General features: G+C 37.7%; 1 protein-coding gene across 1 annotated transcript; it reads right to left on the bottom strand.

The window, feature by feature from the left end:
* Positions 1 to 522: 522 nt before the first annotated feature.
* On the bottom strand, positions 523 to 21,539 carry MPP4 (MAGUK p55 scaffold protein 4). Its single transcript, XM_062578686.1, has 21 exons — positions 21,485 to 21,539; positions 19,183 to 19,304; positions 18,683 to 18,760; positions 17,868 to 17,948; positions 17,155 to 17,286; positions 16,386 to 16,467; positions 15,133 to 15,218; positions 14,015 to 14,086; positions 13,385 to 13,581; positions 12,194 to 12,258; positions 11,290 to 11,307; positions 10,221 to 10,259; positions 9,412 to 9,432; positions 8,213 to 8,227; positions 6,682 to 6,723; positions 5,732 to 5,902; positions 4,571 to 4,651; positions 3,494 to 3,587; positions 2,497 to 2,605; positions 1,920 to 2,054; positions 523 to 968 (listed from the first exon to the last, which is right to left on the bottom strand). Exons 1-21 carry the CDS (start codon positions 21,528 to 21,530, stop codon positions 777 to 779), a joined length of 1,878 nt encoding a protein of 625 aa, XP_062434670.1. The 5' UTR covers positions 21,531 to 21,539; the 3' UTR covers positions 523 to 776.
* Positions 21,540 to 22,402: the final 863 nt, after the last annotated feature.

A 22,402-nucleotide genomic window follows, 5' to 3' on the forward strand; every position in this document is an offset into this window, starting at 1 on the left:
CCTGCCCGGGAGCCGCCCGTGGGAGCCGCAGCTTCGCCCCGTCACGGCAAGGGTCTCCGGCCACCGCTGCTCCGGGGGGTTCCTGCAACGAGAGGCAGAGCGAGGAAGCCGCGCAGAGCTCGCGGGGGCAGCTGCCGCGAGCGAGGAAAGAAAGGGGCTCCCGGCCGCTGCCCCGCTCCGCTAAAGCCACCGCTACTTCTGCCGGTTTTCATTCACCCCACAAGCAAAGAAATGCTCGTGTGACATGTACTATGAAGATAACTGTGGTTTCTAGAGTCATTTTTACAGTAACACCACTCTGCTCCAGCCTTAAAAAGGAGGCAGAACAAGCACCAAACCAGTGCCTGCATGAAAAACACTCTGCTCAAAGGCAGCACACTAAAAGCATGCTCTGGACTGGATACACGCAGAGTATCATCCGCCAGTTTGGCTTCCAGCATGTGCAAGTATCACAGTACCAGGGTGTTCCTAATAAGAAGGGAATTAGGGAATTTTCTATAGCTGAGTAAATTACACAATGCATGAAACAAAAGCATTTTTTATTCTTGTAATCAAGACACCACAAATCTTTTCTGGTACAAAAATGGATCAAACTAACATAAAATACTAAAGAGTTGCACAGAATATAGTCTGATTATATCTCCTGCAACAGCTTCTTTCCTAATCCTGTTCCAAATCCTCACATACAAAGATAAATTCTTGCAATCCTGACATGAGGATTATTCCTGAGGTAAAACATAAGCTATAATCTTCACGAAGCTGGCAGTCTCTCAGAATTACGTCTGAGTGTCTGAGCATATCCATACTGCAGGGACCCATTGGGGCTCGTCCTGTGCACGGTAGACAGCCGATAGCAGCTGCGCAGACGCTTCCTGTAAATCATCATTCACAATCACTTGATCAAAGAACTGACCAAACTGGATTTCCATTTTCTTAGCCGAATCTTCCATCTCTTGTAAATCTTCTTCCTGCAAGAGACAGACCAAATCTATATCGATCCTGACTGCTGTGTACAGAGCCAGTCTGCATGGTATCTGCAGAACCCCTTGAGCTATAATAATCAAGGGACAAACAGATGGTGCAGTGCAAGTTAATTCCATTTACAATTGCTACCAACAGCGAAGTATGCACGCTACAGTCAGTTCTGAGCTTCTGAACACAGCTGATTGTCACATCTTTCCCATTGACTTACCTTATGGGTCAGTATGCTCCAGTATATTTTTCATTTGCTCCCAAAGATTACTTTCCTGACCAGTGCCAGAGGATGTTACGGACTGCAGACAAATTGAGTTTGTAACACTTGTGCTCTTATTCTGCATTTTAGCTTTTCCTGCAGATTTCTCCAATGTTCACATCTGTCTTAGAAATTATGATTCATTTCCATCTAAAGAATGGACTGAGGTCTTTGAAATAAGGGGCTAAACTTGATCATGATTTTCATGGAAGCCATGGTGACAAATGTACTAGACACACTGTAAATGCAGCATAAAGACTTCCTATAAGCAGAATGAGTTTGTTTATATAACTCACTACAGAATTTCTATCAACTCTGTCATTAAGTATAACTGAAATACACACTACTAGAAAAAACTGGTTAAATCATTGAATGGAATATATTCCATATATTTCAATGCAAACAATAAATGCATATGTCTCAAATTTTGTCACAAGGCAGTTAATTAAAGCAAGCATTTATAGAACAGCCTCTTTTAAAGGACATTTTGAAGCAAATGCCTCAGTCTAAGTATGAATTATAACCTACTCAAAGCAAATCTAGAGGAAAAAACACAACAAACCACACATGCAGATCTATTTGTGAAGACACTATAATCCTTTAAAGCATTAATACAATTAAAGAAAGCATTATACTCTAATGACAAATTCCCACTGTAATCAATTCTTCCATCTCCAAATCTCACCTTGAATTTCATGTTTACGTAGTAATCTGTAATTATTCTTGCGTTTTTACGAGACTGTCTCATACAGCTTATGCTTGAGGGCTTGATGAATATAATGTAGGGCTTTAATTCATGAGTTCGGGCTACTTGGATGCCCTGCAAATTAAGAGTAATAAAAAGTCAAATTAAAGCATTTTAAGTGTATTCACCCCTTTTTTTAGTCCCATTAAAAAAGCCAATTGTTTATAAAGTACCATTATCTCCAGACCTAGCAGTAATCTTATTCAGGAACACCTGCTTTAAGATGACCTCACTAATAATCCCTGGAGCAGACATTATTAAGCTCCTGTATCATACTGATCACTTAATTCTGCATAGTAGCCTTATCAGGAGATGATTTCAACTGTTATTGTAAGTTTCCCCCCGCCCCGCCCCAAGACTTGATTCAAAGAATAATCTATTATTAAGCATCATAAGCTAAAGTGGAAACAAGACAAATCAGAGCAATTAACCCTATTCCAAAAGCTCAAGAATGTAGAGGATTATTTTTCCTTCCAGAAGATGCCAACTGCAGATTCTCTGCTCTTTTGTGACTCACCTGTGGTTCTAAATCTATTACACAGATCTTCCCTTCATCAAGGACTGTTCGTACCGCATCAACACTGGTACCATATAGGAACCCTTTGTACTCCCCATATTCCAGCATTCTGCAGTAGCCATGAGGGAGGAGAAGAAAAATGAAAGAGCACTTCAGTCTCAAAACAGTTCCATTTAAAGGTGAACTCTGCAAATGAAACCTCTGTGATCAAGACTGAATGACGACAAAACATAATGAATATTGCTGAACCACCTCCACATTCGCTCTTTCCCACTACAATGAGGGCAACAGGCAGGACCTAGTGTCAACCTGGACATTCCAAAAGCATGCATTTTTACTCATCTTGCTGTGACAAATTATTTGTTCATAAGTGGCAATTCTGGTCAATCTCAAGACAACTATAAGAACTTCAATTGTATTATTTATAGTGACAAAACACTTGTCATTTATATAATACTAATTTCACAATCTGAAGATCTCAAAACACTGCGCCACTCAAGGAGTGTAGCTTCTAGTGCTGAGCTTGTCTGTTTAAGTAGAGGGATTACTGAAGCATAGAGGTGAGCAGTCACATTTGACAATTTGACCCTTACAGCTCACATGCTTAGACGAAGATGTCATCACTCCAGGTCTCACAATGAAGATGTATATACAAGACATGTCTGACTCACTGTTCAATTTTAGAAAGCAGTCCAGTTTCCAGAAAGATTAAACTCATAACTTAAAATCACATTAGATGAGCTCAGGTCTTGGAGATCCCACTTTATTTTAGAAGGATGCTGAGATTAATTTTAGAGAAACTTGTTTGTGACTGCACAAATACAACTTCTGAAGCTACAGCCTCAAATAATTTGACAAAAATTTATACCAGACATCTAGAGCAATTATGAGAAGAGCCCAAACCTGATGCCTAACAACAAAACTGTCTTCCCACATCAAATGACAGGAGTAATCCCCATGTTAAGTGACAAGAACAGAATTTGTCTCTGCTAATTACCTGTGGGCATACACCATGTTTTCAAAAGTTTCCTTTGATACATAGTGATACTCACGACCATTCATTTCATAACTCTTCTGAACACGAGTGGTATCTGTAGAGGAAAAAACCCAAAATAACAAGAACAAAAACACAGCTGCAAGTAAATATTTGTAATTTTATAAATGAAAAAGAGATAGCTTTTTGTAATAGAATATAAATTGGTATTTGCATAAGTTATAAAATGAGTTGTTTCCATTTGTTAGTCCAGAGCAAAAGGCTTGTCTACTCTATTGGTTGCCCACTGGCAAGTCCTTGAAAATTAGTAAGCACACCCATACTACTTTGGATAGAAGAAGGGATTTAGTCCAAATACTTTTGACTCAAACCCATCAAGAATTGCTTTAGACCTGCTTCCACAACTCTTTCTTCCTCCTCTGAGGTAAGTTTGATGCAAGTTCATTCTGAAACATCCCTCAAATGTTTCCACACTTACACTTTCTTCATATTTGGTATCTTAAGCATAATGAAATGCTTAAATTTTCAACCAACTTCAGATTCATACATTTCCTGTTTGGTTACCCAAATCACAAGTACCAAATAAGCCCAGGTAGAGACAATTTGTGATTAAATCAAAAATTAAGTTGCATAAATCTCAGTCAAAACAAGAAGGCTAATAAGGAAAGCTGCAAAGCCTACTCAGCATAAACTTTGATTACCTTCATTATCATATCTGATCACTTAAACACTACAAATTTATCCTTATAATATTCCTAAGCAGCATTCTTTATTCAAAGCTGAGGGAAAAAAAAAAAAAAAAAAAACAGGATTAGAGAAAAACACGCAGATAATCTACTGCTCCATAAAGCTCAAGCTACAGCTCCCGAAATCCATAAAGTACCTTTGTTTGAATTGCCAAAGTAAGGAGAATTACAGTACTTTAAACCAAGCCTTAAAAAGCAAACAATTCTACCTTGCAGTAGAGCTGAAAACCATCTATCCAGCAAAGATGAATACTCAAGAGCAAGAGGGAGGTCCCTGACATTTTTCTAATCGTTGATGTGAGGGGTAGGTGGAGAAGGGAAGAACATTACATACGAGGTACAGCACTCTGGAACTGTTGTGGGTTACTTGTAATAAGCCTTCGCCTTAGCTCGTTCACTCCAACTCCTGCAGGACCTGTATTGTTGGAAAAACAACTAATTACTGACAGAGGCACTTTATATGTGCGCTCCCAATTTTCCAACATATGCCAACATGAATAAATTGTAAATATGATGAATTTGTGATTTTAGTCAACAGATAAGCAATGACCTATCACCAGAATAAGAGTCAGATTACTGCTTCTGCTGCTGGATTCCTCAGCAGCAAGTAACCACTTTTTAGCTTGATCCTGTGAACTTAGAGCACACAGAGATCCTTAAAAAAAAAAAAAAGTTACCAAAAGTGACTGAAGTATCTTGATGGGTTCAGGGCACAAAATCACTTCCCAGCAACACAATCATTCCCAGGAGGCAATTCAGCAATGCCATTATAAAAGAAAAAAAAATAGTATCTAATACTTCAAGAATTAACAAGGATTTATCTGGTTTGCTTTATGAGGAACATGGAACTCTGTAGAAGAAACAGCTTCCTTTCAGTCACTAAAATTAAAGACTTAGAGAGCCTGCAGCTCACTTCATACAATATTCACTACAGCAAACATTATTCGAGGCATCTTTAGCTTTCCCTGATGCCTATGATCGAGGTTTTCTAGTTTGAATTTTTGAAGCATTCCTTTTCCCACTTTGAAATACATATATTTTTCATAGTGGTTGTGGAAATACTTTCATGTAATGATTTTTTTCTAATCAGTTATTTTCTAATGAGTTACAAATGCTTTCTCTCTCTTTTTTTTTTGTATTGGCCCCAACTGAGTACAAAACTGAACCATTTCCCCAATAAAATGCACTTTCATCCAGCATCCATAACTCTATGGTTTCTTGTAAAGACTTTTTTTTAAAAAAAAAACAAAAAAAAACAACATTCCTCATCTTAAGCAAAGACAACGATATATACGTTAAACTTTATAAAACTAACAACATGGTCAAATTGCTAGGAATCATTCTTGAATTGCTGCTTTGAGAGCTACCTGCACAGTCCTCAGCCACCACCTGTTGCAATCAGCAGCAGAAAGTTTCAGTGAGTCACACAATGACTGACTGCTTCCTCCCCTGTCACAGGTTGTGAGATTTGCATGAGAAAGTAATTACAGCTTACCCACTAGTACAATTAGTCTGTTCCGGTCTGCTGGGTGCCGCTGGTACCTAACCACCTCCTCATATGGAGCTACAAGAGTGCTGTAACAGCTGCTGGAGCACTGAGCATAACATGACTGCTGGTTAGTCCGGGATTTTCTGCGACACAGGCGCATACTTCTACGAAAACCAGCTGTAAGGGACAAAGGCACCAATACTGAAAACTATACCTGAAAGGCAGACAACTAGTTGTTTAGTCTGGATTGTTTCTGTTACACAAAAATGCACTGTGATTTTGAGCTTTTTGCAAGGTGAAAGCTTATTTCATTGCTGTACTTGGTATGTCAGTTTGGTAGAGCCCTTCAGTACTAAAAGGCAGCCAAGGAAGAGGTTTTAGAAGTAAAACCACAGGTCTTACTGAAAAAAAAAAATCACCAAAATCAGTCCAGAATTAATGACCAAAACAAGATCCCCCAAATGAGCCTGAGTAAAAGTTTCTGGCCATAAAATGCACCACCAGGACTGGATTAAAAGTGTAGCTGGGCCATTCTGCTAAAACAAATCTGGAACATTCACTTCAGCCTCAGAAATTAATTCAAATATTTTAAAGACTAATTTTACTAATTGGGATGAGTTTGTTTCTTCAGGTTGCCATTATAATTATTCTCAATACATGAAAGACAAGGGGACAGCATTATGCCCTAGGAAAGTTAATCTTGAAGGGAAGTCTGACAGTCAGTCAAGTTAAAATGGTGGTGGCAAGGGCTCAGTAGAAAATTAACACGGAGGGAAGTTCACAAGGGGAGAACAAGTATTAGTAGGAGGCAAGTGACGGCTTGAAATCTGAAAGACAGTAGCTAGAATTCAGTTCAGTAAGACTTTACATGAGGTAAAGAACATAAAATTTGATTCAGGCGCAGACAAACCTTTTATCTACATCAAACTCTAACTAAGTTCTTAGTTGCTACATACCAATAAAGACTTGTTGACCAGATTCACCAAATTCCTCCTCTTCTAGAATAAGAAGAGCAAATACCCATGAAGGGAAAAAAAAAAAAAAAGAAGAAAGAAATTATGGTGATAACTGAAGAGCTAGATAGCTAATGATTACCTCTGATCCCACATGGAAAAAAAAAAGATACACACACCATTTCAGTAAACATAATTAAGTACTACATGACAAAATACTCAAATAACATCTCATATTTCTATAAGAAAAAAGCTTAGAAGGTCCTGGTATTTTCTAAAATAGATCTGAAACTTGACATTGTTTTGAAATACTTACAGTCCAGAAAGAACTCCACATAATTTATCATTTCAGGTGAAATCCAGCTGACAAGAATTCTTCAATTATAATATTAGAGTAATCAACATTCAAGTAGCTTAAAAATCCTTGAAAAAATAATATCCTTACAATTCAACTTCTGCCCAAAGGTGTGCTTGGAAAATGTACCAGGCATCTGCTCTTTATTTCTTTTTTCTTTTTTTTTTTTTTTTTTTTTTTTTAGGGGGAGGGTGGAGGGGGAGAGAGGGGGGATGAGAGAGAGATAAATAGTCTTTGGATCAGAGATATCCCTGCCCAATATTCCAGTCTAATCATTTTCCTCCAATTCTTTTTCTTGTCCCCATTCTCACGCTTTTTCTTGTGATGGCTTAACCATTCAGGTTAGCCTTCTAAGTCTCTATACAAATCTTTTAAAACATTTCTTCTGCCAGAATCAAAAATATCAGCTCTCCAACAGATCAATTCTCTAACAACTTTGAAACAATTCTAAAGGTGATTTAAAAACAAGTGTTTACATCTCTCTTTGCAAAAGACTCCTTATTTTCCCCTGCTGACTCATCTGGCTGTCCACAAGCTGTGCATTTTGCCCCCTTATTTATGCCTTACTAAATCAAGAATAAGACAGGGAAGATGCTCTTGCTTTGGAACAAATTATTGCATTTAAAGATATACCTACATTGCATTCACTTGCAAAGCATGAAACGTATCATCTTTTAACATTATTTGACGGTTCCCATAACCACTCAAGTATCAAAACAGTTAGATGCATCTTAGTTGTTCTCCTTTCATGTCTACACACTCTTTACTACTATCAACTTTTTTTTTTTTTTTTTTTTTAAAAAAAAAAACATCAAATCTCTTCCTCCTTTTCTGTATGCACTAACAACAGCTTGTGTGACTGTGGAATGAAACAATTTGACACAGAACTGCTCAATCTGGGAAGAGTTAGGCATGTTGTTCAACTAAAATATACTGATACCATTTTTATCTTCCATTCTTTTGAGCTGCTGTTCAATTCTCTTAGCACTTCTGCCTTGTCTGCCCTCTGTTCTGCAGTACAGAATGCAGTATGGAATTCTACAATGAACCAGCAATTCAGCTGTTGGGTATTGCAAGGGGCATACTGTTCCCCAATAAGCCAGACAATCTCTAATAGATTACTGTTTAAATCTAAAGACAATGGTGGGAGGAGGGGGAAGAGGGGGAAATTAGTGTTACCTTCTTTAAGCTCTTCTGCACGTTCAGATAGACAGAGACATAAAACAATTAGTTTTGAGGAGACAGTCTGTATAGAACTAAACAAAAACAGCCAGCATGGTCCAATACATTAAAGAAGTTCAGGAAACAGATACTGCAGGCTTTAAAGCCAAAATATGCCTAATGAAACATGGAGTGTGAATACTCAGCTCCCAAAGAGACAGCTACAGCGTCTAGGTCAGGACTGTACTTGCAAAACACATAACATAGATGTTCAGCTACTTGTTAAGGTGGGGTGAAATGCACAACAGGAATGATATTTGCAATTTTATTCCTTTATCTGAATACAACAGGAGAGGCAACTGAGCAGTGAATAGGATTGCAGGAGTAACTCTCTAATGAAGTTACCCCAAGTATCCTGGCCTGAAATCAAGAGACTGCCTTGTAGACCTACAGACCTTGGTTCTGTTTTGTAAGCTTTGGGCACTGACAGTCAATGACCTGTGATAGGCAGACATGACCCTACTGGCACGTAGGAACTTTGTGAAGAAATAAAAAGCAGTAGGAAATAAAATTGACACTTTCCCCACAAGATCACCAGTTATCTCAGACAAGAAGTTTAGGGGTCTTGGAAGTCTTAATTTATTTTAGAAGACTGGAATTGTAGAACTCTGAATGTTGGGGATACATGGCTGCCCCTGAAAAAACAGCTTTAAAAACAAAACAAAATACTGATTGGTTGCATGTCATATATAATGCATTTGGTTTGTAAAACTATTTTTGCTTTTTGTATGCCAACCATACACCCAGCCAAGACTAGAAAAACTGTCTTCTCTATCATATCATCAGTTCCTACAGGCACTAGAGGCTCAGGCCTTCCATCACAGCAAGGTAATCCAATTATCCCTCCTGACCTCAGTGCAGTCCTTGCTGCCACAGCTTGCACAGGCATACCTGATTAGAATTTGATAAACAGATCTGTTACTGATGCACAAGCAGAAACACTCACACTTACATTGCCTCTGTGGGTTACCAGGACAAAAAGCTTACTACAAAGGCAATCAGAAAGCAAGAGACTTAAGTCAACATGGTTTTACAGAATGGCTTTTCACACCTGAATGCCATTCTAGTTTCATCTGTTTGTAAGCCACTTGCTTGTCTACGGACAAGTTCCAGCAGCAAAATAGCAAGGAATGTGGAATTAGGTCAGAGGAACTTACCAGATTCAAATGCTTCTTCATCTTTTTAATAATCCAGATAGCAAAAACAGTAAAATTTTAAATAGAATTCTTTTCTTGCTATAGAATTTTGGCATCAGAAATTTTCCAGCTCCTATCAGTCCCTCCCACACACTTTCTCCACTTCTTTCTACACTATGGTAGTCAAAATCCAGCTTTCCATGCTTGAATTAACTGTCTAGTCTCTCTCCACACAATCTTTTTTTCTGGAAATCTGTTCAGAAACTGAATATTCTTGTTCCTGATAGAAATATGTGCAGAAATAAAGCAAACTGTCATAGGAACCAGGAGATGCTGCTCTGTACATAGTATTTTTGTTTGTGTGGCAGCAAATCCATAGTACTTACTGTAACTCAAACTTGCAGCTTTGAGGCATACACCTACTCCCCCTCCCCCCGAGCCCCTAACAGGAACTTGGGTCGGGCTTGGATCTGGGCCTCTAGCTAAAAGATGTACGAGTAAAGGATGTAAGGGCAGGGGGCTTTGGCCATTACAGCTAAAGTCCAATACCTGAATCAATGAGGTTAGATCTCATTTGGAGGAATATTTTTAAGCATGATCATTCATTTCAGCAGAATACTTCACTATAACCAGTCATTCACTGTACAACAGAACTGCAAACTATTGAAAACACTGATATAGTATAAGATTTTCGGGGTATAAAAAAAAACCACAATTTTCTATAGTTAAGGTCACTAGCAGACTAACTCTCTTTATCTGGGAAAGAGAAACAGGTTTTGACTAGTTGCTACCTTGAAGCAGACAGAATAACCTCAAATGAAGTCAGTTACCTGTTTCCACACACTTTTCATCAATCTGCATGTCATCCTCTGTAGATCAGCACAAGATGAGAGAAGAAAAGAAAAAACAAGTCAGTTGAATTCAGAAAATAATGGGTTGGAGGGAACTTTACAAATCTTGCAAGACTGAAATCAGACATTAGAAAAAATGCTTTGAAACTCAAATCAGCTGTAGACCTGTAAGAACTTCACCACTGTGACACTTACTGATGTTCTCTTCAGTGAGCAAACAGTTGTTCTTAAACCAATGCTGTGAAGGGCTTATGGCTGAGAGCCAAATATATCTAATTTGAATTCTCCTTTTGAAATAATAAAAGGTTTAACTTGGCTGTCATTCTGTTTATCCTGCAGATGTCTATTATCACAACAGAACAGTTTTTAACTCCTTCTCTCCTCCCCTTCAGCCTTTGCAAATGGGCATCGTTACAGTATGCTTCATTTAAGGAAAGGGTTTTGTTTAGTTGACGTTTTTTTTCCTCCTCTTGTTAAAAATAAAGAGTGATTCAGCTCTCTCTCTGTCCCCAGACCACATCAGCTCACATCTCTGAAATGCAATGTCATAGGTTTGGGCAATATTGGGGGCTTATTACACTGTTTTGTTCTTGCAGCCAGGCCCAGAGGAAGCTATATTCCAAGTGCAGGGGCATGCAATCCATCAATCAGATCTAGTTCCAGTTCCAAACTCCTTCAATCCTAAGTATCCGCCAAATGTTAGCCTCTAAAGCAGTACTCAGACCTGCTCAAGTCAGCTGCAGAAGGGTAGAGAGAATGAGGAAAAGGCAGTCTTTTGTTTTTCCAAGCAACCCATTCAAATTCTCAGTTCCCTACCAAACACTGCATAGCTGAAGTTACCACTTCAAGAATATTTCAAGTGAACAAAAAAATTGCTTTCAATCATGCTATAAGCACACAAAATGTCAAAAACTTGGCAAATAAACAAAAGAAATCCAAACAGACTTAGTTCTGGCAGCTATTAAAAAGGTCTATAAAACATGTACTATATTCTGCCAAACAGACTCTAGGTACAGGTACACAGTGTAATCCCAACACCACCTCCTACCTTCTTCTACAGTGCTTACTGCCCACAGCATATCCATTGAAGCAGTTAAAAATACAAGAAAATTAATGGTGAAAGAGAGCACCAGCTCTGAGAAACAAGCAGAGCATCAGTGTGAGAAGAATCCTGGGCAATGAAACACAAGAACTTAATCTGAGATATAAAGAACCATAGGGAAAAAAAGGGTGAGGGAGGGAAAAAAAATGTATTCCTTGTCTGGGAAAAAATTACGTGTTTACTGCAAGTTAAATTATAGCTGGCAGAGCAAAATGTATTTGTGATTGTCAACACAAATAAAGTAAAAGGCAGTAGTTCATCTTAGACCTCAAGGAGAAAAGTTGTATCTTTTTCCCAACAGTTCTGATGACACAGAAGCATTCTAAAAATTATCAAGCCATTCAAAAATGGAAATATCTTAATTAAGAACATTTTTTAAAGATTTACCAAATGAAGTGGCACAATTTTAGTGAATGAAATGCAGTATTTAATACATTGCATGACATTTTCCAGTGCAGAACTTTATCTGTGTCCCTAAAAATTCCTCAGGCTAGTCCCATTGTCACATCAGATTTTTTCACACTCATTAGCTATATCCAAGGCCCAATTCCATGGGCACAGAGAGCTCCTGGCTATTACATACTTTAGAAGGAGCTGAATTCAAAGCTGCTGTCACAGTCACATCCTAAGTACACTGGAGATGATGAGCACCATCAGTCCTCCAGGTGCTTCTACTATCAAATATTTATTTCCATGGAAATACTTAACACACTCCTGAGGTTACAATACAACTTCAGGAACAAGGTCTTTTTAATTAAACTGAATTGTATGAGCTTAGATTTCTGTATTCTTGGAAATGGAGACAAGACCTTTCCTCCCTTCTCCATCATCCAAATAGCTTTTCACTCACATATTGATGATTTGAGGCAGAAATGGGGCTGAAGAGGCTGAGACCACCAGAATTCTCGCTGCTTCCTGCACAGAAAGGAATTTATTGCAGTTAATAAAGAAACAAGTTGGTTCACAAGGCCATTATGCTCCAGTTAGGTTCACTGCTTACATAAGATGAAATTAGTGTTAAGCTGAACGAAGACACCAAGAACAGAAACACAACCAACGTCTTCGCTCACTGAAGTGCTGAAGGAAATCCAGCTTTCTGTTGGAACCATTTGAAGGCAGTTTCCACATCAGCAGCCCAGAAGTATTTTAATTTGGGCTAATACGCAAGGACAGGCACATTAACCATACCGTGGTACATGCTTTTAGAAACAGACTAGAGTACCAGTGCTACAAGTGGTAGTTTTGCCTCTATTACTACACAGGACTTTTTGCTTACAGCCTCAGTCACAACTTAGATTTGCAATTTTCATTATACAAACTACAGCTAGGTTTACATACAGTATAAATTACAGCTTTTCCCCTACAATTGTGTGGCCTGACCACTTTGACTGTAACACAGGTGGGGCATATGGTTAGAAGACTAAACTGAGAAGTATGCTATAGCAATTTACTGTTTCTGAAAGCAGCCTATCTGAAAATAACTTGGTATTTATACAGAAAATAAGAAGTCTTCATTTATCCTCAAAAAATTTTTTTCCAATCCTTTTTTCCCCTCTTTTAACCTGTCACAACTCAACTCTGATCAAAAAAAAAAGTCACTCACGCCTCACAAGATACCTTTAAAAATATTATTCATAGGTACAGCTATGTCCTTATATCATACATTTAGTATCCTACAGTCTTCTCTATGTTTTATATTTTAAATCACAGATGATGGTCTTAAGTAGTCAAGTCTCTTAATTTCCACTCAACTTTCAGCTGCTACCTTCTACTAGATGCCTAAGCAGCCAGCAAAGGGACTGGGCAACCACTGTAAACCTTTTAGACACCAATTTGAGGTGAAACAGGTGCTTTTAAAAGCCATTTCTCACATAGGAGCTCTTAAGAAAAAGAGAGTAAGAAGCTGAAAAACAAAAAATAGGAAAGATGACTTGTCAGCTGCTCTGAATCATAATAGTATAACTGATACAAATTTTAATAGAACAAATGAGTAATTGGCTTGTTTTTAGATTTGAAGTCAGAAACATTAAGACTTACTTACCTTCTAAGAAGATGATTTGAGGGTATGAGTCCAGCACAGGCACTGAGATCTGAAACTTTTCTGGCCTGCCACCAAAAAGCATCATTCTGGTCCACGATCTGGAGTATTTCACCCTTTTTAAAAGGCAAACCTGCATCAGCACAAGGTATGGCAGGATCCTGCAAAGGCCAGTAGTCTGCCATTGCTCGCACGTATAGCTGGTAAAGAAAATACACAAGAGTAAGTAGAAGATTTCTTTAGAACAGATACAACACCAGCTTCATAATCACACAGCCCAGTATGGCTGCTATTTAAGTCAACTCATGAAGTCAAATTTTGAAAACAAGTCCCAAATCCTAACTATTCATTAAGGAAAACTGAAGCAGCCTTGTACACCGAAGAGAAATCAGCCTTCAATCTATGGATGACTCTAAAGACTCCTTTATTATCTTAATATGACTATATTTCAACTTATCTTTACTGCTCCAGCAACAGTACTGATGTCAGCTGAGAGGCAGCAGAAAAAAGGTGAGGCCTGCTTAAGGGCTGCAGTGAACTTCTAAGCAACACTGAACTTCTGAACAAACTGTCCATTAGACATTATTGGATTAACTGTGTGCAGTAGAATCTCAAAGGAGGAATGAATCTTACTGTTGTTTGGTTACTGACAGGCCGATCAGAAACTGGAATTAATTTGAACATAATTGTCCCCTCAGACAGGGCCTAAATGAAAGAAAAAAACCAAACTATAATAACTGGTATTCAACACAAATAACCAAGCATAAGCATAACCCAGCATGGCTTTGAGACTACTATAATTATATAATTTGAGATTAATATTTATATTACAGAATGGATTTAACTTAGGCCAACTGATCCAGTACATGACATTACACTGTGTTCTTCTAGAAGAGCAAGCAAAGAAATTTCAAAATCTTGCTAAGTATTTCTAGTTCAATGAAATCCACAGTGCATTGCAAATACATGTAATTTCACCATTCATCCAGACCAAGCTTTTCTACTGAAGTCTAATTTAAATTAGCTGCAGGTCTGGTAAGATAAGTGATGCAAAGGGGGGGGGGGGGAATAATAAATATATAAAAATAAAGAACTCCAGTGAAGTAGGTATTTCTCATACCTAGTCAGGGCAACAACACTGAAAAAGACTTGATATTCACCATATACAGCAATATCTTACTGACTGGGACTAACTCTTTGCAGTGAGGAACTCTAAAAGACTGCTGGCAAAGTAGTGAATAAGTAACAGGGACAGTTTAGTAGAGATTTCTTCATGCAAAAAGGGAGCTAGCTTACAAATTCATTATTTTACTCTGCCTTAGTGCATTTTGTAATGCAGAACTTGTATACAGAACCTTTCCACTACTTTCTTGTGGAAGACGAACTGAGTGGAATGCCCAGGAAAATTATGGATAAGCAAAGTCTGAATGAATTAAGATTTTCCACAGAAGCTGAAGGTGTAAAAGCCACAGTAAAGTTTGTTTCTGTCCAGGACAGGGTTTAGATTAAATTCTTGTTTCATACACGTCTGCTTTTTAGGCTTAAACATGCACAAGACTTGCTTTGTTTTCATGTGAACTTCAGGTACAGTAAAGAAACTATCTGAATTTTCTATTACACGCACACAAAAAGAGCTTCCCCCTCTCAAACTTCAGTATCTTTTTTTGTGGGGCAGGGAGGAGAAGGAAGGAATGTAAAGACAACATACCATTATTTCTAAGGAACAAAGTAGAAAAAAAACAATTCAATACCAGAATATTAATAACTTGCTCTGGCTCAAGTCCCTCAACAGGAACTCCGTTTACTTCCACCAATTTGTCTCCAGCATACAGCAACCCTAACAAGGATGAAAGCAGTAGTTTTGTCACAGCATGGATAATAGCATGAGAGGAAGGGAGAGGAAAAAAATTCACACCCAGCAACCATGTGATACATCACAAGTGCACAGTTGTACCACAAGTTTGGAAGTCAGCTTTGAAAGTTTTATGTATCAAACCTGCATTTCAGAAAAGCATTTCAAATTTAAGCTATATTGCCTCTGGATAGGGCTACAGATTTCTGTGGGTCAAGAAATGCACATGCTTAAGTTTTCTCATTCCTTCCTGCTTCCTTCATATGATACCTTCGCAATCTCTTAATGCTTTGCCCTAAAAGTAGCAGAAATATTTCAATATAGCTCCATTTCCAAAAGCCATTTCCAAATCTATTCCAGCAGAACCCATTATACTAATAAATCACGAGATTTGGAACAAGGCCCTTAAAGACTCCTTACTGCTCAGATGCAGTGGAATGGCTTAGAACTCATCTCTAGTCTTTATGAAGTCTTCACAGTATTGTTTTGCTTTGCTGGACAATAAACACTATCACATTTTCCTTCAACTTAAAAGTATTAAACTAAGAACTTACTCGGCTGTTACATGCATATTGATTTTTCTTCTGTAGATGAGGCCAGAAAATGCTGAAAAACTACTACTGTTCAATTTTACCATTGATGCTTTATTTTTCAGTTATTTTACATTACCCAAAGAACATGGAACACTCAATTCTAGGATGACAAAGTAGTAACATTTCCAAGACAGCTCCTTGAAAATTACTTAGCAATGAATGTTAAAAAAGTGTTCAGTAGACCAGTGCCAAAAAATATTCCAATATATTCCTCATAGTCCACTTTTGTCCTACAGAATCACTGTTGACATTTTCCATTTCTCCATTGGGGAAATGAGCTACTAGTGCTCACACTACATTGCGGTTTTGGATATTACTGATCAAGCTCATGCCAGATTTATCCAGGTGTTGGTGTCAAGAATATGTAATAAAAAAATTGGAATCAAAGTCACTGCAACGTATCACTATTCACACAGTGCTGTCCAATATACACATCTCTGCTCTGAAGGAAGACTAATCATAGAAGCAATTCTATTGTCTTTCTTTGAATACGAATATCTCATTTCAATTTTTTTTTTTTTTTTTTTTTAAACATTGCCTTATTTCAAATGATACATACCACTTCTGTCTGCTAGTCCACCATGGATCACACGGGCAACTGTTATGTCACCTGTTATCTCATGGCGTTTAATGGTGGCACCCTGCCAAATAAAAACAAAGGAAATAAAGCACACTTTGATCACTGAAGAAACCCTCTAAGTTTCCTTTCAAGACACAAGGCTGATCTTTCACAATGATGAAGGCATTTAAAGATGCTACTTTTTTAAAACTGCACAAATCTAGCAGTAACATGTCATTAGTAGTAATATTGGCATTGTACTGTCTCCAACTCCTATCATACTAAAATAACCTCAAGTGACCAACTGTAACAAAATTTTCCTATCTCAAATACTACACTCATCTTTTCCAAAACCAGACTGATTAAACCAAACCATGTTTTCAGCTTGTAATACCAAATATTTTTTAGAGAGTCTTTCAGGGTCCCTCCTCCTTTCCTTCCTCATTATTTTGTCCAAGGGAATAATCTCAGTCATATTGGCATTTTCATACTCTGAGATAAAAACATCTGCTAAGTGTTCAAAACCTGACTGGACAAAGCCCTGAGAGCAACCTGCTCTAGTTGTCCCTGCACTGAGCAAGGAGGTGGGACTAGACGACCTCTAGCAATCCCTTCCAACCTCAGCCACTCTGTGATTCTCTGATTCTGTAAAAGCTGGACAAGAACACACACAGCCTCTGACATTCCTGGAAAGAAAGCGATATGCATATGACATTATTCAATATTGCATAAGTATAAATAATTTGATAGACATAAGAAAGTCCTTAACCAGAGGCTGCTTGTTTTTCACTAAGCAGACAATCCTCATAGCTTCCTCATTCTCAGGTATGTTATCTGGCAGTGGTGGAAGAGTTGGTTCAAAATCTTTCTGGGCCACAGTATCGTGAGCAGATAACAAGGCCTGTTACAAACAAAAGACAAGCAAACAAATAAACTGACAAGCAAAGATCACATAATACTACAGCTCTAGACAGTGATCAGTCAGGAACAGAGGTTAGAGATTAAGTTTGGACATGGACATAGATCCCTTTGACACATTGAAGTTTTCTTTGTTTTCTCCACCTGGGAATTCAAACTGCAAAATAAAATTTTAAGAACAGGCCCTCTCTCTGCTTCCTTTAGAGAACTCACAAAAGAAACATCCCTCTATCTGGTGCTCTAGTGTAAGAATGAAGGTTTTACAAAAACAAAAAAAAGTGTTCTTTTTACGCGTCACTATTCTGCCTCAGCAGCTTAGAATCTGTCTTAACTCTGTAAGAAACAACTCTCTCAAATATAGCCCTTAAACAAAATGCAGACTACTACAAGTACTTCAGATACACAGTCCACATGCGAATTCACAGCCAGATTAGTACATGACAAGACAGAATTAAGCCTCTTCTGGCTCCTTTGCTAATTCCTGTGAACAGCTGGCTATCTGTTTCCATTCCTACTGCACACCTCTCTATGGGAAAACTCTTTCTTTCTTTAAGCAGGCCTTGCCTTTAGGTGTGGAGCTCTCAGAAGTCGCTTTAGCTCTTTGATCTCTCTGGACTGGGGGGCTTCACGCAGTAACTCCATCACCTAATAAACGTAAGGGATAAAGCATAGAGACCAGTTCTGCCAAAAGATTATTTTAAAGAGAGCTGTATACTGAATTTAGAGTAACATGGTATAACAAGCCTTAAGGTCTTCTCCTGTCCCCACCCCCATAAGATGATTGCTCTAGAATTGGACAGTACCATAATCAGCCAGTTTAAAAAAAAGAAAAAAAGAAAACAAAAAAAGTTCAAGAAGAGGATGTACCAGTACCAGCTAGGATCAGGCTACCACTAGCAATCAAATAGATCTGTTTCACAGTGTGGACATTCTTTAATTTTTTTCTCCTATGCTCCAATCAATTTCATCATCAGTGTAAGTTTCTCCACCTAGTCATCAACTCTCACTAATTCAGTAATTTAAATAATTAATCAGCTATTATGATCAGACTGTTTTAAGGTATTCATAACACTGAACCACAGTGGAATAGGAAGAAAATTATAAGGTCTGTGGTTAAAGCAAAAAGTTATGTATTCATTACATTGGTCGGGACTTATGCAGCCTAGTGACAACAGCAGTATGCATTTCTCATCCCTCTCTGAACATGACAACAGTTGTCAACTAGTTTGATAAACGTGTGTGAAGAAAGGCTCTTTCAAATTTATGTAGCATACTCATGTACGAGACATGTAAAATAAATACAAGAGCATTCTTATCTGTAATTAAGCAGACTTATCTGGTGTTAAGTAAACCAATCTATTGTGTATACACAATCTTACCTCTTGATTCAACAAACACGCTTGCACTGTGACAGGAACTGGTCTTTTTCCAAGATAGTGATGGAGGCACTCATAGATCTATTGCATATCATAATAGATAAGACATAATTTGATTTGCTCCGTTTACATGACTATTTAGATATATACACAACATATGAAGGACAATGTTGTATTTTCAGGAATTTCTCAGTACAACTAGAGCCAGAGGGTTTGTTACCAATTGAAAATGTTGAACACATCTGACATTGAGCCTGTAGGTCAGGCAGAGGTGTAAGGACAAAGAGCTTTTATTTCTAGGACTTTATGAAAGAGAATATATTTTTCCTCAGCTTAACCAGAAGTATTTTTGTTCCTCTTGACTGCTGATATTAGTCCTGATATTAAAATCATTAGCAGTATGTGCAAATGAACATTTACTGTCCTAACATAGCAAAATGAGGTAGCTATCCACTAGATGTTCTCTATGAAGTTTTTTTATTTGCAGCTAAAAATGACTTTACCTTTAAGAGTGCTTGCAGCCAGCGAGATCTGAGCAGGTCATATAACATGCCAACGCCATTGACATCTCTTTTACAGAGCAAACTCAGTTCTTGTAGCACTAGAGTCAGAACATGAGATAAACCTGAGCCCAAGAGACAGAAAAGTGCAACACATTTCAGTACAAACAGAAGATTGACTAAAGCCAACCAGTGACCCAGACCTTGAGAAAAGCAACTTACTTCAATTTAAACTTTCAAGAAATATACATTGTTTCCTGTCAACTCTGCTTCAAAACCTCTCTTGCAGTCAACTCTTGCATGAGAGCTTTCTTTTGTTTTGTTATTAATCAGCAGGTTTAGGTCAATGCAGGTAATTTTTCACATATGCAAGAGAAAAACACCCAGGGAATCCCCCTAACAGCTTGAGTTCAAGCTCACACCTCTTGTTGAGAAGCAGTAGGTATGAGCAATTGCCTTGTTCATCTTACAGGCTACTCTTCTCAATGACCCACTGTTTGGACCAGAGATTGACTGTCTTCCTCCACTCTTGAGTGCATCAGACATCTTGGAGTATCACTAAAATTGCACATTCCCACCAATGTATGTAATGTTATCAAACATTCAGAATGCCTCCCAGGAAAGGGGAAGAGTTGTTCTTGCTATCAGAAATGGTACTTGTTCTTTCAGGAACAATACCACCCCCAACCTAGACTGCCCCCAATCTATTAGGAACAAAAGTAAAAAAGTCACTGTCTTCCTGAAATTTCAAAGAAGCAGAGTGATGACAAATAGATTTGATACATTACACAGAGTCAGGTGCCTATATGCAAAACGATGTTTTTTTTTTTTCTCTCTCTCTTTTTTTTTTTTTTTTTTAATGTCCATGGCATTTACTTTCATCTCAGAAATGGCAACAGATTGTTTCTGGTATCTGGTGCTCTGCCCAAGTAAGTCAATTTTTATGACACCACTAATTGATCACCATACCAAACGCTACAAGTTAGATTTATTCCTGTCTTTAAAGAGACTGAGAGTTAGATACTTCCACTGAAAGTCAAAAGACAGTAGGCTCTCAACTCCTGTGTGTTTTGGTAAGTCACAAACTGTCTTTTTGCTTTTCAGTATTGAAATAATCATACAATATGATTTTAAGTTAAGTTTTCTTCTATTTTTTTTCTATATTTAATTTTTCACAACAAAAATTGGCATGTTTCAATGAGTAACACTGCAATGTAGGAAACACCGAAATAAAACTAAGGCTCAAGGAGCTGCTATATTCATGTCATCTGAAGTCAAAATGTCCAAATTATTTTTTAAAACTACAGCTTATCCAGCAGGCCCAAAATAACTGAATGCCCTCTACTGCAGACTCAACATAATCAGCTGCTATCATCCAGTAACAACAGTTAACTTGAACATGGCAACCTTCTCTTTTACTTGCATCTCTCTTGAGCACATTTTCTATACCTGTTGATGGTTACTATTTTCCTACATCAACTCTAGGTCTTGATATCAACACTCATAGGTGCTCTTATCTTCTAATATAGTCTCATCAAGATTACTTTCTTTATGTATGACATTATACGCCCCTTGCAGATGCGACTTTTGCCTCAATCACTAGGCAGAATTATTGAGTATTTAAACTGTGAAAGCCTGAAAATGTAGCCCACTATGAAAGCAATCATTTATTTTCTGGAAAGCAGACATCTAAGCACTCATGAAAACAATAATGAAGATCCTTAAACTCTATGGACCCTAGTTTGCTCCAACTTCTCTCAAGACAGATTGAGCCCCAGAAGGAAACACCATCAAAAACCTCAGGAATTTAAAAGGACTCTCTTGCACAGGAATCTCCCAGTGTTGAATAAAACACTACCTTTGGTAGAAACAATTAAGATCTTTTCCTGGTTGCTCTGTTGGAGGCAACTTGCACAAGCTGATCTTCCCCAACAGTGCTAACCCTACAGCAAACTGGGCCAAAATAAGCCAAGAAGTTCCATACAGAGGCACAGACTTTCCAATTACAGAGAATCATTTCCTTAAGCAAAAGACCTCTTGCAGTTAATCAATAACTCCCAATGCAGTTGCTGAGACCATTGGCTTTATAAGTCAGAAATAAGCGCCAGGTATTCTCTTCTGACCTGCTCTAAAAAACTGCATACCACCACTAAGCATCAAGAATCATATCTACTTTCAAGCAGCAACGCTTTTGAACATGGTCATCTCTGCTATGACTCAACAGAAGAGTAATTATGTAGAAGAAAGAATAAAATTTGTTGCCAGATCTCCTTCATATGGAAAAACATATCCAAGAGTTGAGTACCATTATCTTGGCTGCAGATTGTTGGCACCTCCATCTTTTCCTTCATTCAAAGAGATTCCACTCACTTCTCTGAATACAACATTCGCACCAAGCAGGTTTCAGAGGTAGATGCTGAACTAGGGAGGAGAGCATATTCATTATTGCAATGGTGTCAGGTATTTTAAATTGATAAGAAAGCAGAACAAAAAAAGAATGGAAGGGATAATCATAGTGAACAACAGGTTACAAGTATAAATTAGGGACAGGAATCTCACTGGAAATTCAATTATCCACTAGCATTCAAAGGCAAACAGACCAATCTCAACTACAACATGCCTTTTAATTCTTCATGGAATTTTCACTAGTTTATTTTATTAAGCCTTCTAAAATAACAAGCTTTTTTTCCCCATCATCTGCTCCCTAGCTTTTTAAATACACTATCACGGAAAAAATGGAAAAATACCTTTTTTTTTTCTTTTTTTAAGAACTTAAGTTTATTTTAAACAAATATAGCTTGTGAAAAAGAATCATATTCAATAACAATTTACGCTTAGATCCACTTGTTATTGTCACAGAAAATTAAAATGAAAGATTGAGAGTTTCTACTGCATTTTCATTGAGCAAGGGCATGATTTTGCAAAGAAGGGGTCCCTGTTTCTATCACTGACTATTTAAGCCTTCTGACGGGTTTGTTCCACAAAGTTTTAATATTTTTCTCTGCATTTTCTCACCTCTCTGGTATCATCTCTCATACATTTATAGTTGGCTGCTACTCTTTGAGACAGTCAAAGAGCTTATTTTGAAATTTAAAAAACATCCTAAACCATCTTTCAATATAAAAAGGAAAATTGTATTACCTCATGATTCATATTTTGTATTTTAAAATAGTAATTGTTAGAGAAGTAAAGCAGGAAGCAAACACACAGATTTATTAATTTG

Source organism: Rhea pennata, chromosome 6 (assembly GCF_028389875.1).
Source record: "Rhea pennata isolate bPtePen1 chromosome 6, bPtePen1.pri, whole genome shotgun sequence".
Lineage (NCBI taxonomy): Eukaryota > Metazoa > Chordata > Aves > Rheiformes > Rheidae > Rhea > Rhea pennata.